Here is a 16,664-nt window from a genome sequence, read left to right as displayed (position 1 = left end):
CACACAGTGACAGATTGGTTCCACATCACATACAAAAATAGCTGTTGCATTTCACTTTACTATAGGTGTACCTTGACCTAAACCAACATGGCTGGAGGTCCATATTTTCTTGGTGTCAATTTGTAGTAGGGAAATGCACAGTGTGTAAAATTACTTACTTTACTTGATTAATAGACCAATACTTTTACTTCTACGTTTTCCAACTTGTGCCATTATCATTCTATTTAAAGTTCCTCAGTTGGTTTCATCCAAAAGTTACAACACCCAACCAATAAAAGATAACACATGCAGCCATCTACTGGAAAATGCCCTGTACGACTTCTCCTTATTGGCAAGAACAACAAGAGAACAAATCTTCAAACAGGTTATTCTGGTACAAGTCACACCTATGTGATAAAATTAGATAAACAACAAAATTGACAGTTTTAAATAAACTCATATAGTTAAATTTAACACTTATAAGGTATCGGGGCTACACTGAACATAGTTAAAGTACACTTTTGAAAGTGTAAAATATGTTTCAATTTGACAAAGCTTCAATAACTATTTAAAACCTGTGGCAAAGTGGGTCTCCTCCATCAAGAACAGGGCAGAGAGTCAACTTCATAGAAGAAGAAGAAGTAAAAGTACTGATTTCTAAATGTACTCCAACAAGTTCAAGTACCGAAAAACCTGCTCAGTTACAGCAATTTGAGTACATTTATTTAGTTACTTTCCATTTCTGATTAAAATCAGCTCAGCTGAAGATGAAGAGTCTGTTTATTTGTATTGATATATGAAGGTACTGTGCACACATTCAGACATTATACCTTATAATTTAATTTCAAATTACTGCCTCTCTAGCTGTCCAGTTCTCTGGTTAGCTATTACACCTTTGACTGCATAATCTGTGTATGCCTCTCTCTTTGAGAAAAGCCCTTAGACACGTGGTGACGATAATTACAAGGAAATGTCTTTCCCTGATGAAACTGGTTGTTTTGATTGTTTATGAACTCATGTTATAAGGTGTTTTACTCTGAAGGCAAGGCATGCGTGCAGGAACTGCTAGTTTTGCTTCCGGGTCATGTAGACCGTTTCCTGCTGAGTGAAGTTAGCTTTTTTGATGATCCTGCATCAGGTTGGAACAGGGTCGACTTGTCGTTTCCTTATTTGACTCTTGGGCGTGTGAAAAATGTCCATAATTGAGAATCTTTCAGGTATGTTTTCTTTGTTCTACTGGCGACGTGTTAACTTTAGACGTTTTAGGGAGCTAAGCCTTTAGCTAACGAGGATTTCGCGGTAGTAGCCACAGCTAGCTCTTGCTAATCATGTATTCGTTTTTCAATATAATGGATCCGGCAGTTGGTCAGTCAAAGCCTCTTTTCCAACTGGATTGTCAGTGGTTTCTATCACGCATGTGTATTTTCACCTTTACGCGATCTGTTGGTCCGAAATGTCCCTCAGGTTTGTTCAAAACTGACCTTAAAGTGTCTGAGTTCAGATAGACCGCGTGACCGTGTGCTAACGAAGCTAACAGGTCATTTTCTTCGATACACTTTCTTTTGTTGATCCGAGTGAGTTTGTATGATTGATAACTGTTTATCTTTGTTCAACACACTGCGGATCCGAGTCATGTGTATCTGCTTAAACATTACTGTTGTTGGCATAACATCAATTCACGCAAGTCAATGAAAAAGACAGAACTAAGGAACTCTCTTCAAACTTTAAAATGCCTTTATTTTCATGGCATAGTCTATATTAACCTTAAAACATATTTCGACTCGTTTCAGCATCAAGCCCTCATCAGGAAAGTAAACAAACGGGATAGGAGGCTGTAGGTTCTTAAGTAGAACTGACCATGAGGAACCTGACCCCTGGGCACACAGGCAATGTCCTGCCGAGATTGTCAACATCTAAAATTTCCAGTAGATGGTGTCAAAACAGATCACTGGTGAAACAAATACCTATGGTGAAAGGCATTGAATGGCAACACTAAAATACTATATTACTGGTTAGGTGAGGTAGAGCAAGATATTCAACTTCTGAAATACAAATAAACACATCCCCACAATAACACAGTGTAAGCCATATCTTGTAGTCCCCATATCATGATGCGTCACTGGCTTCACAGTGTACTGTGGCTTGAATTCAGGGTTTGGGGGCCAACAAACTGTCTTTGGCCCATAGACCCAGAAAGAACAATCTTGCTTTTATCAGTCCGCAAAATGTTGCACCATCTCTCTTGAGGCCGGTCAATACGTTCTTTGGAAAGTTGTAACCTCTTCAGCAGCACATGTAGTTTTTTTTGTTTCAGCAATGGGACTTTACAGGGGCTTTTTGCTGATAGCTTGGCTTCACATAGGCATGTTTTAATTGTTACAGTATTCACAGACCTTCTTTGATTTCCCTGGAACTAATCTTTGGCTAAGTCTTTGCCATTTTGGCTACTCTTTGATCCATTTGAATGGTAGTTTTTCATTTTCTTTCACCCCTTTCTGGTTTTTGTTGCCATTTTAAAGCATTTGAAATCATGTTTAGCCGAGCAGCTGATTATTTTCTGCACTTCTTTCTATGTTTTCCCCTCCAATTAACTTTTTAACCAAAGTACACTGTTCTTCTGAACAATGTCTCTAACGACTCATTTTACTCCGATTTTCAAAGAGAGATGCAATTTAACCAGTGTGTATAACATTTCATGCCTTCGTCCTGAAATAAGGCCCACATATGGCATCATTTTTTCACAGAATAATGACCTCACCATTTGAACTCCACACTGATATTATTTTGAATTAATGATTCAAAATTATAAAATAAATGGTTTTATTCCTTTTCAATAGTGAATTTCATTAACCTGAGAAAGTAATTCTTACATTTTTGGCTGACCACTGAGGCCAGCCCTACATAGTGATGCTACTTTCAGAGTCATACCATACAGAGCTGGCTTTGCTTGTATTGAATGCCGTCAGCTGTGGCTGAGTCCACGGAGGCAAATAGAGCAATACATACATAGTTAGGCTATGGGCAGGGTTTAGTTGTACTGAAAGCCCTCTAATGGCTGCCTCCACTGCTGTAAATACCCTAGATAAAGCTTTAGCATTACGTCCTTTTTACTAGAACTGGACCACATCTCTGTATGAAATAAAGAATAAAAACAATCCTATAAGCTTTTCGTGTTGGGAAAGATGTTTTTCCTCTTCTGTTGACCTGCTTCAGCATGAGTATGTGATAGAGGGAAAGGGTTAAGCTACTTGTTGTGTGAGTGCTTGTACATAAGGCCTGCTAGTGGAACGATTAGCTCAGGATTAGCCACAGCTTCACTTTTGTCAGGAATTGACAGCATTCCTTTATTGAAACAAGCCTAGAGAGTAACACTGAAAGCTCTCTGTGACAGAAGAAATGTTTTTTGCTCTACTCTCTGTCTGTTTCAGAAGGGTTTTTGACCTGCTGCCGTGTTAGCTGAAAACTTCTCTCGGCAGAGAAGATGTTTTGGATGTTTTCTCCTCTAGTGATGTGTCCCCTCCCCACACAAAGAGCACCGAAATATGGGAGGATATTTTCTCCTTACCATTCTGCCAACATTAGCACTGTGGTTGACTCGATGTGTCTGTGGAGGGGCATGTGTTTCTGTGTAGCCAATCAGATGCGATAAAAGACAAGCAGGAGGGGAGGGGGGATGACATTGCTCAGGGCTTCATGCAACATTCAGTTTCCATGAAAAGAGAGGGGAGAAAATAGAGTTATATAGATTTAAGTCACCAGTAACAATAAATTCCATTTAAATAAGGACACTACCAGGTTGTGTAACATAGCTTTTATACAAAACATTATGTAAAATTTAGTCATTCTTTTGGTTTTATGCTTTATTTATTGTCCCCATGCTCCATTTAGAGTTTGATTTATTTGGGAAATATTTTGACAAAGCAGTGCTATTTATCTTATTAGCTTTCCCAGATGTATGTCAAATATATTCATGCAGTAGATATCAGTTGATCTGGCATGTCAGGTAAGCTGGTTCCTGCTGACAGAGCTTTGTGTTTTAAACTTTTGGGATTCTTCAATTCTCAACCCACAGACATAAGAAGCAGCACAAATACAAACCCCAACAAAAAAACCATTCTGCCAAGAACATACAATTCAGTCAGGCATTTCAATAGAAATCCCAGGTAGTTGCAATCAGCTATATACTAGGTTTTAACCTGGCCTTGTTAAATTTGATTTTTGTGTCAGTAGCAGGGCTAAGCCCCAGTGTTGTGCTCAGTATAACTGTTATCAGTAAAACACAACGCCAATGCCACAGTGTGTGAACTGTTGCACATGACAAAATTGGCTCCAGAATATCTTTACCTGAACACTAAAAGTAACCTTTAATGCTCCCCTTTAAACTATTAACATTTAACCTTATAAGAAATATACTTAATTCACAATTGTAAATCTTCAGTATAAGGTTAGTAACAAAAAAGGGCTGGTCTGAGCCTTGAAATTCCAGGACTGACAAAGAGTCTCACTCGAGCCCTGAAACTTATCCTGGTTGAATAAATGTTGGAAGTGTTCTTGACTGTGTTCTGTATCCAGATTTTCTTTAATAGGTTCATTTAATTTTACTTTTTTTTTTTTTTTCTAAAAAGTAGCTGCAATAGTGCTGTGTTGTTATTGCTAAAGAAAAACAAACATTTCCAGCAGTTTGATCTTCCCACAAACAACATTTAAGTTTAAAAACACAGTCCTTGAAATTATATCACAAAACTACCACACCAACAAAGTAAGTTGTTTATTTATAAAATATCAATTAAAAATTTTTAAGATACTGATACAGTACTGCGTGAAATATTGCGCTATTTTATTTGATCAATATTTTTGCACACCTTTTAATTATAGTAATAATAATAACAAAAATGCAAAATTTTAGAGTGCATTCCTGGAAACAGAAATAATTTTTTAAAAAAATGTAAAAAGCTAATTATATTGTAAATTTGAGGTCAGTGTTTCTCCTACCATTCCATAAGGGGGGTGCCCCCCAACATTGAGTCAATTTTATTTAATTGTATTTTTTTTATATAGCACCAGATCCCAACAGAAGTCATTTAAGGATACCCTGTGGAGCAGGTCTCTACCTGGTCCCTTTATTAAACAAAGTAAATAACCTTGTTTTATTTATCTTGTTAACATGAATGTATTTAATTCCTGAGCCCTGGTTTTCTGCTCGTTCCCTCTGACTCTATGACCAGAGCTGAGCAAACCCACACGCTCACTGACCAGAGAGCCCCGCCCCCTCCTCCCGGTGTCAGAGCTGTGTTTGCTTGGATGCTTTGACTCGGTATCATGAGAAAGAGGTCTCCAATGTAACTGGTCTATCCTGTAAAGTTGTATATGAACCAATGCCCCATTTGTTTTACAAATAGCTATAGTAGCAGTATTTTAATGACAACAGGTTCATGTCAAACAAAGAAATGTACCACAGTTTATTGTGTTTTTAGATATAAAAAATGGAGCCATTATCATTATTATCGTAGATGACAGTGAGAGTATACCATGTCAAGTCAACAAATGTGTGCTTAAAGACCATTTTTAATAAAGCTTTATGTAATTTAAATGTCAGTAGAGGAGGAGCTTAAAATGCAAATTTGGTTTGAAAATCATCTTGCATCTTGTATTGATTGCTCTTTCTGTATTTTAGTGCTTCCCACTGACATCAGGATGGTGTTGGTAAGTAAAGAAGAGCCTCCTGAGCAGCAGGGGTGGTGCCCCAGTCTGGATCAGGAGGACGCCAAGCCCTCACACATTAAAGAGGAACAAGAGGAACTGTGGATGCAGGAAGCAGAGCAGTTTCAAGGACAAGAGGAGGCTGATATCAAGTTTCCCTTCAGCCCTGTTCCTGTAAAGAATGAAGATGATGAAGAGAAACCAACGTTTTTGCAGGATCATCACATGAAAAATGGACTGATGGAAACAGGAACTGATCGAGCGGACTGCAGAGGATCAGAACAAGCCAGGAGCTTAGATCCAGGAGGACATTTCCTGCATGAGATTGAGGTCATCATTGAAGATTGTTCTGAATCTGAGGCTGAAGACTGTAACCCTGTGACTCACACAACAGTGCATCATTTAGGTTCAAACTCTGTGGAAACGGCTGGAGATCAGGGACAAAAGACTGATGGGAAATGCCACAACTGTCCTCTGTGTGTTAATCCATTTAAGTGTTCCACGTGTGGGAAAAGTTTCAAGGTTAAAGTACAGCTGGATAAACACATGGCGGTCCATATGGTGAAGAAAACCTACAGTTGCTCAGAGTGTGGCAAAAGTTATAAATATGCAAGTCTTCTTGAAGTTCATATGAGAACTCACACAGGAGAGAAACCATTCAGCTGCCCTGAATGTGACAAAAGATTTAAACATCAAAGTCACCTGACAAGACACTTGACAACACATGTAGAAGAGAAACCATTCAGCTGTCCTGAGTGTGGCAAAAGATTTTTGCATATACATAACCTGGAAGATCATGTCAGAATGCACACAGGAGAGACACCCTTCAGTTGCGCGGATTGTGGTAAAGGATTTGGACGTAAACGTCATCTGACGGAACATTTGAGATGTCACGCAGGACAGAAACCCTTCAGTTGCTCTGAGTGTGGTAAAGAGTTTATTCGTAAGGAAAACTTGGCCCAACACATGTACGTTCACAAAGAAGACAAACAATTTTGTTGCTCTGAGTGTGGAAAAAGATTTGGCCTCAAAACACATCTGAAACAACATATGAGAATTCATATGGAAGAGACACCATTAAGGTGTTCTGAGTGCGGAAAAGAGTTTTTACGCAAAGAAAGTCTCAACAAACACATGTTAATTCACAAACAAGTAAAACCTTTCAGCTGCTCTGAGTGTGGTAAAGGTTTTAAACAACAGAGTCAACTGACAGATCATTTGAGAGCTCACACAGGAGAGAAACCCTTTAGCTGCCCTGAGTGTGATAAAAAATTTGCCTTTAAAGTCGCTCTGAAAATACATTTGATAACTCATACAGATGAGAAACCCTATTGCTGTTCTGTGTGCCATAAAAAATATAAACATAGAGGAACTCTGGATAAACACATGTTAACTCATACTGGAGAAAAACCTTAGCTTCAACTCTTGTGACAGAAGATTCTCAGGGCGCTCTCAGTTAAGAGGTCTCAAGTGTGTTTGGGGTCATGCTTTAGAGCAATCATAGAAACAGAGAAACTATAAAGACCAACAGAAACAGGAGCTGATGTTGAGGATTGTGGAGGATTAAAAGGTGCCAGGAAATCAGATTGAGAAAGACGTAACCATAGAGGTTACCACAGAAAACTTCTTTGTACCTGAAACTGAAGACTTTTATGATGATTACTGGAGTACAGAGACTGTCAGTTTTATGTTGAGAGATTGTGCTATTCCAATGAGAGTTATGGAAAGTAATACTGGTGATCAATCAGTAACCATTTTAACTGCGTTACTTAAGCTGTCATTTGAAAGTCACACAGGAGAAAAACAATGATCTTGCTATTTTTGAAATTAGACATGTATTGATTAGTAGATGTTTCTCACAAACTTTTGTTTTACTATGCTATTAAAGCACAGATGTAAGAAATACACCTAGAAAATTACTTGTTGTAAAAGTAATCATACTAATTATCGGATTGCTCTGTTAGACATATACAGCACTTCCATTATAGTTCCAATTATTCAGATGAACGGTTTTTAATTTGCTCCAGTCAACAATATTTCAGAAATGTATGCAAATTAGAAAAAGTAAGATCATGATATTTGTTGTCTCCAAAATTAACCCTCTGACTGTTTCTTAATGAAATGGTGACAGAGCCTTTCAGAGCAGGTTCTGCTGATGAAAAGTGGCTCTCTTAATTGATTACATCATTTTTTATCAATGTTTTTTTTCTTTTGTGGATTGAAAGATAAAGTCTTTTTTTTCTTTCTATTTACTCATTTTATTCAGAATATTTAAGTTTATTTTTTCCAACTTCCTAGAGATCCAAATGGGCCATTTTATGACCTTTGACCTGTTCTCTTAAAGCATATTGTAACTGTGGTGTATGTTTGTATTACTCTTATTTCCACAAGTTATATCATTTACAGAACTGAGGACAATGATCGAGTTATTCTGATTTCTTGAAAGTGGAGATGGCTGTGCCTTTGGTGTTTGGGCTTTTTAGTTTTTAGGGGTCACCTCTGTTGGATATTTGTAGAAATCTAATAAATTCAGCTGACGACACCTGTGCAGAGTGGCTTCTGAGTTTGTGCATCCACTTTTCACTTTCTTGACTATATTTTTTTTTTTTTTAATGTGTTGTATTATGCAAGTTAATTTGTTAATTTTGCATGTCTGAATCTTTGTGTGCTCAATTAAGTGTTAGTCTGCAGTATCTTCCAGCTGCAGCAGTCAGTTCAGTTTCTGGTCAGTCTTACTGAGGAGGCTTTTGTACAATACTTTGTGTCGCTCTGGTAAAACTTCTGCTCTGATAACTATTTCAGTAGTACACTGCTCTATTTTCAGTCTGGACTCCACTGATGGTCAGAGTCAATCAGTCATTATTTGCATGGCAACAATCTGCAACTGACATTCAAGACACTGTACAAAGAGAGCATGTCTACACAGCACTCTTCAATATATTATATTATTAAAGACCCAGTACTAATCACCTTGAGCTTAAGCAATGCTGCAGTGGTGAGGACCTTCCATTTACCGGCAGGAAACTTGTGCAGAGCCACACTTTATGTTGCACAGCCATCTGCTGAAGCCGTCTACTTTGTAGACTTATTAAGGGAAGTAAAAATAGCTGATCTGTAATCCAAAATAATGTGTATTTATTGTTTCTGCAGCCTCTCTAGTTCTTAGAGGTGAACATGGTGGTCGCTATCTCCTTAGAACTGAATAAAAAAAGTGATAACACAAGTCAACTCAAATCACTCAGTCAACTTCTATATAGCACCTTTAAACGTGATTTGTCAGACAAATTGTTTCTGGACTGTGCGCTACCGAGTAAGGCCGTTTGAGACAGCTCCTCCTTGGTGCTACAGATTTAAAATTCATATAAAGGGTCACTTGGGTTTAAAGGTGAAGACTGTAAATAACTGCATAAATCAGCATGATTTATGGCAATAAAACAACTTGAGGGTGCCAACCGCCACAAAACACAATAAAAGGAACACTAAAAAGACATTGTTAAAAGGCAATGGAGAAGAAGGCAGGAGAAGGGGTTAATAAAACACACTGGAAACAGTAATGGAATATTTATTTCTGTCACTCTATAAAATATCGGATGCTTGTCCTGTAGAATCTATGCTCCACACTCCGGTACGGCAGGTGGCAGTATGCACCTCTAAGTAATGACAGTAAACCGCCATAAAACTGAAAGAAGAATGATTCTCGCCGAGCAAAGCGTATTTGCATGATCGGGACAGATAATTCACAGAAAAGTGTTCAGGGTTGACTATTCTTTTCTCCCTTAACTTCAGGGTGTGTTAAAATGTCAGAGTTTCAGGATATTTCAGGTGTGTTTTCTGTCTTCTTATGTTAACGTGCTTTGATTCAGAGAGCTGAGCCTTTAGCTAACGTTAACATCTGACATGGCGTGGTAATAGCCACAGCTAGCCCCTGGTAATCATATATTTCAAATGTTCTGTAAGCTTTATGGCAGTGAGTTAATCAGAAACCGAACTTTCCTGTTGAATACTCGATTCTCGTCGGACCTGCGGTGAGTTAAACCCAATAGTTTGATAAGGCAGACTGTGTGACGGTGTGCTAGCTTAGCTAACAGCCAGCTAACTAGCTGACAGGCTATTTCCCTTGACATAGTTTCCTTTGTTGATCAAAGTGAGTTTGGATTGTTTACAAGCCATAACACAGTGTATTTGTATACAGATCTTGGTCAGTAGGTGAGTACTTGTATCTCCATTGACTTCCATTAGCACCATCTACATTTTTGAGATGTTAAAACCATCTGCAGGGCATTGTCTGTATGCCCAAGTGGTCGAGCACCACTTAAAAGGATGTACAGTGTCTGTCTCTTGACTTCTTGATGTGGGCTTGACGCCAAAATACGTAGAAGTGTGCCTTTAAGGTCAATACGTGACCCTGCCATGAAAATAAAAGCATTGGCATTGGAGAGAGTGCCATCATCAACTCCGGGAATCCAATTCACAAAGGGCATCTCAAACAAACTTTTCAATGATTATATATATATATATATATATATATATATATATATATATATATATATATATATATATATATAGACTGATGGTTAAATAAAAATGCAACACAAATCAAAACAATTTGCGATGCCTATTTTTAACGCTATTCTTTTGCCAGGGGTCTCTGACTCAAAGAAGGTGATAAAAATGCTTTTAAATTGGAAAAAATGGGGGTTGTGAAGTGAAAATAAAAGTAATTAAATAACTGCTGTGTATCATTTACGGGGACAAAATATTAAAACTAAGGCCGGTCACACACAACAGGATTTTAAGCCCACTTTGGGGCAAGATTTGCCTCCCCTGATGATCGGGGGCATATCACGAGAGGAGTCTCGTTGCAAATGACTATTTGTCTGAATAATCCTCATGTGTGTGGTGTCAACATGATTGTTTTACTGCTCCAAATCACAACGTTGCCTCCGAAATCCCGAATCGTAAATGTCAAGCACGTTTGATATTTGCGATTCTAGGTCGTGGTGCCTCTGACAAAGTACCCACAAGAACCAATGAGAGCAGACAGGGTAGCATCACAGGCGGATCATACATACTTTCACCGCTCACAACCATAAACACAACTGTATCTTAATTGCAGCCAGGATTTCGTTCTGAGTCTTTCCCATGTTTTATGATTTTTGCTTCACCTGTGACGCATGCCAGGGCAGCCTGTTGTGGAGTGACAGCAAGAGGATATGGACAGACATCCGTGTTTTGTTTTCTTTTTTTCTGAAGTCACGTGATCATGCGAGGTCGTAGGCAGGTTGACAGGTGTGTGGTCTCCAGTGATCTGACAGTCTGACTGAGTCGTCTAGTGTGTGCGTTCAGAGGATTAAAGATGAAAAATCTTTGGAAATCGTCCAGTGTGTGGCCGGCCTAGCCTATCATGTGTCTCTTGTAAATTGCTTTGTGACCAGTTTTACACATATGAAATTTGATGTAAACTTGTAAACTTAAAAAATGATAATTTATTTGATGGAAAATTTGATTTTTTTGTGTGTTTACTTAAAATGTTAAGTATGACTTTCTCATGTGTTGCTAATGTTAATAAAACTTGTTCCTTTTTTTTCTTTAATGTTTTCTTTTCCTTTTCTTAGGTTTTCCTGTGGAAGTCCAGCAGCTTTCCAAGCCTCTGCACATTAAAGAAGAACATGAGGAACTGTGGAATTATAAAGAGGGAGTGCAGCTTCAAGAATCAAAGGAGGATGATATAATCAAGATCACTTATTTTCCTGTCCCTGTGAAGAGTGAAGATGATGAAGAGAAACCTCCACCCTCACAACTTTATCAGGGACAAACTGAAGAGATGGAAACAGCAACATATGGAGAGGACTTAAGCAGAGCAGAGGCAGACAGATACTCTGATCCAGAGAGAGATTTACAGCCAGAGACTGAGGTCAAGACTGAGGACTCTTCTGAACCTGAGACTGATGACAGCACAGATTGGAAGGAGACATCAGGTTCAAATTCAACAGTAAACATCAAAGATAAGAGAACACTGACAGATGAGAAAGCACATAGATGCACTGAGTGTGGTAAAACATTTAAATACATAGGCTATCTTAAAAGTCATATGAGAATTCATACAGGGGAGAAACCCTTTAGTTGCCCTGTGTGTGAGAAAAGATTTACTCAAGAAGGAAGTATGACTGTACATATGCGAATTCACACAGAAGAGAAACCGTTTGGCTGCCCTGAGTGTGGTAAAAGTTTTACGAAAAAAAGTTATCTAACAGAACATATTAGACGTCACACAGGAGAGAAACCCTTCAGCTGCTTAGAATGTGGTAAAAGATTTACCCAACAAGGCAGTATGAATGTACACATGAGAATCCACTCAGGTGAGAAACCCTTTGGCTGCTCTGAGTGTGGTGTAAGATTTAGCTTTAAATGCCAGCTGACACAACATGTAAGAATTCACTCAGGAGAGAAACCTTTCAGCTGCTCTGAATGTGATAAAAATTTTAAAGCCAAGATGTATCTGACACTTCACATGGCACATCACCGAGGGGAGAAACCGTTACAATGCAATGTTTGTGAACGAAGATTCTCTTGGCATAGTTCCTTAAGGAAACATAAGTGTACTTCTAGCAAGGTGCCAGAGCTTAAGGAAGACCACAAAGAGGGGCAAAGAGAGACACAACCAGGAGTTAAACAAGACAAATCTGGAGGGCTAGAACAAGCTGAGATCTCAGAATCAGATAAGAATGAGCAACCAGTAACTGATGTCAAGACTGAACTTGGTGTTGATGAGAGGACAGAGTCAAAGCAACATCAGGGAGATTTAAATTTTGTGGATAATGTCAATTGCAAGAGAACAAAGACTGACAAGAAGTCACATAGGTGCTCTGAGTGTGGAAAAAGTTTCATACAAAAAGGTCATCTTGAAGCTCATTTGAGAATTCACACAGGAGAGAAACCTTTTGGTTGCTCTGAATGTGGCAAAAGATTTAACAGTCAAAGAACTATGACTAGACATGTTTTAGTTCATACCAGAGAAAAACCATTCTCCTGCTCTGAGTGTGGTAAAAAATTTGGCCAAAAAGCAAGTATGACGTTGCATATGAGAATCCACACAGGAGAGAAACCCTTCAGCTGCTCTGAGTGTGGTAAAAAGTTTTACCAAAACGGTAATCTTACGAAGCACATGTCCATTCATAGGGGTGAGAAACCCTTTAGCTGCTCTTATTGTGATAAAAGATTCAACAGAAAATCTAATCTGACTCTTCACATGGCACATCACAGAGGTGAGAAACCCTTCATCTGCAATGTTTGTGACCAAAGGTTTGCTTGGCCTTTTCAGTTAAAAAGTCACAGTTGTCTTGGTGGTCAGAAACAAACACAGGTGACAAGAGAGGAGGAAGCAGGAGCTGATAGAGAGGACCGTGGAGGGTCAGAACCAGCCAGGAACTCAGATACAGAGAGACATGAGATTGAGGTCACAATTGAAGACTTTTCTGAGTCTGATATCAGCAACAGTGATGATGGTTTGATGGAAGCAAGAGAAAATTAGTCAGGTTTAAGCTAAAGAATTCTGCATTTCCAGTACATGTTATAGGACTTCTTTACTTGACTCAGCTTACTTTTTACCTTTTTACCATTCATACATAAATCATGTAGCCTAAAGTGCCTTGAAAAGAACAGAAATAAAAAGAAATGCAGAAGAGGAATTAAAGCATTGTATGTGATTAAATTAATTTGATGAATCAAAACTTTTAAACCCAAGAAATAAATAGGTCTGTGAAAGGTGAATAAAACAGCATTAAAAAAACTTTATAACATCATGCAAGACAATAAAATGAATGTTTTAAGAGGCTGGACTGAATAGTTGTCTGTTTTTAGCATCTAAAAACATCCAGAGAGCCTACAATTTAAAGGATTGATAGCAATGTGAAGAAATTTATAAGCACATTATTGAGGCTCTTAAGGATCAGGCAGGTATGTAAAATGAAACAAAGGCCTATAGTGTATGTGAGGCAAGGGCTGTAAAACTTTAAAACCAACCAACAGAACTTTAAAATTCTTAAAGCAACAGAGAGCTGATGCAGAGATTTTGAAAGCAGATTTGATCGATCTCCCATTTTCTAATTAACACTCTTCCGCCAACTTTCTGAATAGTTGTGGTTTGAAGTTGAATTTTTTACTGGCTAGAGAACACTCAGCTACTCTGAGCATGGTAATAAATATTACAAGCAGCATAATTAAAAACTATCTTCAAGTGCACTGCACTCTTAAACAAGCAGTGACAAAAGTAAATTACTTTGTCTTAAAGACTTGTTACATTTGATTACCCCTCATAAAAAATACCCTGTGGATCAAACCCCAAGGAGAAAAATTGATTATTTCCATTTATGTTTTGGATTATATGGATATGTCATGGTTGTGGTTCTCCCAGTTTTATATGGATTTTCTAGCCTGAAAAGTTTACCCATGAAATTTGAATTGTCTCTGAAAGTGTCTCCCAATCATCCTCTATATAATGACCTTTCCAGTGAGATTTAAGACTGCCCAAGCCTGTAAAGATTGTCATTCCTTTTCACCTGTGTTCTCCTCAAGTAGTTTATGTTTTAGGAGTGACCTGCAGAAGATCACTGAGGCAGAGATTCAGTGTTAGGTCTCTCTTTAAATGCAATGATTACAGAGGAATTTCACATGTAAAGCTTCTGATGTTATTATACTTGCATTGAGTCACTGGTTACTTCCAGTGTTGTTCTTCATTCTCCTAGTTTTGCTGTAACTGACACACCCTTCTTACATGACCCTCACCTGCAGCTTTAACAGAATTGGATAATCCTGATGTATTCTGATCTCTTCTAACTTTTCTGCTGTTTATCCTATCTCCATTACATCCTTGATCGATTCTGTGTATGTTTGTAAGTAAATCTGAAGTTATTTCTTTGTTCTGGTCCATTCATTGACACAGAAGATACAAATAATCAAAGTGGCCACTTTGGCAAGTGGAAAATGGCTCTTATGAAGTATTAAAAATAACAATGTCCAAAAAAAAAAGGTCTCTTTTGGGTTTTTTAAACAAGAATTTCTTACAAAAATTTAATGGTCTTGTGGTCTGCTCCTGGCTTAGACCTTCTTGGTTAAGAAAAAAAAAAAGAAAAACACCTTTCCACCGGCCTGTCAATCTTTTGGTGACTTGGTGCTAAAACTGAAAACAAAAACATTTGTAAATACCCAAATACTCTAAACTATAACTTTAGTGAATGAAATGAAATTATGCTATTTGATATTTAAAGATGACCTATTTGTTTGAAGCCAAGTAGACTTATTTGAAAGATCTTGATTTTTGACTCTAATCAGATTTGCTTTATTGCAATTTGTGACTAAAAGGTTAGTATTATCTACAAAAAAGCAATGAAAATGTGGAATTTGATGCTGAAATGATATTGCCAGTATATATTAGGAAAAATAAAGGTCCTTATGGGTCCTTGAGGAACACCATATTGGATGTTTCATTCAGATTCATGACCATTAAAAATGCTTTTTGTTCTATTATGAACATAGTTCTGAGCCATTCTTAAACATTTCTGCGAAATCTACAACCCCATGATTCATGATTCTGTATTGAAAGTATTTATCCATTTTCTACACCGCTTATCCTGTTCAGGGTCACGGGGGCTGGAGCTTATCCCAGCAGCCATTGGGCAAGTGGTGGGGTACACCCTGGGCTGGTTGACAGTAAGTTGCAGGACTGGCATACAGAGACAAACAACTAGACATGCTCACATTCACACCTACAGCCAATTTAGATTAAGAATGGGACACTATTTTTAAAGTAGAACTAAATGAAGTGATGATGTATGGTATGTGTCTTTGTGTTTTATGTTTTGCGCAAAGTTTTTCTCCCTCTCTCCCCGTTCATCTTATCCTAAATGTGCTCTCCTTTCTGTAGCTGATTATTGAGATCACCTGTGCCAACTTCTTCAGTATAGAAAGCTGCAGTCTGTCTGTCTGTATTTGCCTTCTTCAGTGAGTGGCCCAGTTGAGCTTGTCCTCATTAAGAGAATCTAATAACTTATAAATGGCTGGTGTCGGTCCAAAACCTCCCCACTCTATGTGACTGATAATTTAGTACCAGTCCAAACAGCAGGTACTTTCTGAACCACTCAAGCTCTGCACCAGTCAGATCATTAGCTTAAAACTAAGTAAATAAAATTTTTTGATGTACAGTATCAAAAGGTTTACCTTTAATCAAACATTTCATTTAATAAATCAACAAACTGCAGATAGTTAACCTTTCAGAGTCGAAGATAACAGAGGCATTTACGTACTTGATTCAGACATTTAAATGAATCAAATTAAGTAAATATAAAGAGCTGTAATAAAATTTTATATACTCCAAGCCTCTTTAAGTGACTAGTGTAAACAATTTAGAACATTTTCTGATCATTTTTTTTTTCTGATTGAATGAGCTGGAAGAAAATTGCTGCTGTTCAGCCGAAACCTTGTATCTCCATTTTGCATGATTTTGACTTTTTTTTTTTTTTTTTTCAGAAATCAGTGCTGTTGGTCACCTTTACATATGTCAGTGAGTTATACAAATTTTAAACCAATAAAAAGTGTAAAAATAAATAAATAAAAATACACTGATTATGACCATTCAGTATTAAATTATTTTTAAAATACAGCTTCTTATTTCTTCCCTGGAAAGTAGTGATTTTGGAGTGACAGGATAGAAATATTTGATTGTGTTTAGTAGATTTTCTTCTTCGCATTAGTTTGTTTTTCAAAAAGGTTGCCAAGACAAAAATAAGTCCATTATACAAAGAACATTACATAAAAACAGAAGAGAAGAAATCTTTCTCCTTCATGCACAAAGACTATTTTCTGTAAGTTTGGTATTTTTCTGCAGAAATAACCTGAAACAGCAAATAACTTTTGTTTTCAGTCCTAACATGTTGATTTCTGAGGTTCAGTGCTTTAAATATCACATAGCCCTTCAAACACAAACATTT

At 37.6% G+C, this 16,664-nt stretch overlaps 2 protein-coding genes and 1 gene segment (V, D, J or C); all 3 read left to right on the top strand.

The window, feature by feature from the left end:
• The window catches only part of LOC121523659, a 189,612-nt gene that overhangs the window by 93,144 nt on the left and 79,804 nt on the right, over positions 1 to 16,664 (top strand).
• On the top strand, positions 1,080 to 7,599 carry LOC121523588 (zinc finger protein OZF-like). The gene is made up of 2 exons (XM_041808522.1): positions 1,080 to 1,196; positions 5,654 to 7,599. Exons 1-2 carry the CDS (start codon positions 1,172 to 1,174, stop codon positions 7,093 to 7,095), a joined length of 1,467 nt encoding a protein of 488 aa, XP_041664456.1. The 5' UTR covers positions 1,080 to 1,171; the 3' UTR covers positions 7,096 to 7,599.
• On the top strand, positions 9,385 to 14,693 carry LOC121523542 (gastrula zinc finger protein XlCGF57.1-like). 2 transcript variants are annotated; one of them, XM_041808465.1, is made up of 2 exons: positions 9,385 to 9,704; positions 11,295 to 14,693. In XM_041808465.1, the coding sequence occupies exon 2, from the start codon at positions 11,504 to 11,506 to the stop codon at positions 13,208 to 13,210; it is 1,707 nt and encodes a 568-aa protein (XP_041664399.1). In that variant the 5' UTR covers positions 9,385 to 9,704; positions 11,295 to 11,503; the 3' UTR covers positions 13,211 to 14,693. The 2 variants fall into 2 exon arrangements, with proteins under 2 accessions (XP_041664399.1, XP_041664398.1); XM_041808464.1 differs by having other exon boundaries at positions 9,394 to 9,501.

The sequence above is a fragment of the Cheilinus undulatus genome, linkage group 16, assembly GCF_018320785.1.
Source record: "Cheilinus undulatus linkage group 16, ASM1832078v1, whole genome shotgun sequence".
NCBI classification, from domain to species: Eukaryota; Metazoa; Chordata; class Actinopteri; order Labriformes; family Labridae; genus Cheilinus; species Cheilinus undulatus.
Note: the sequence above shows the minus strand (reverse complement) of the source record. Positions and strands in the feature narration are given on the sequence as shown.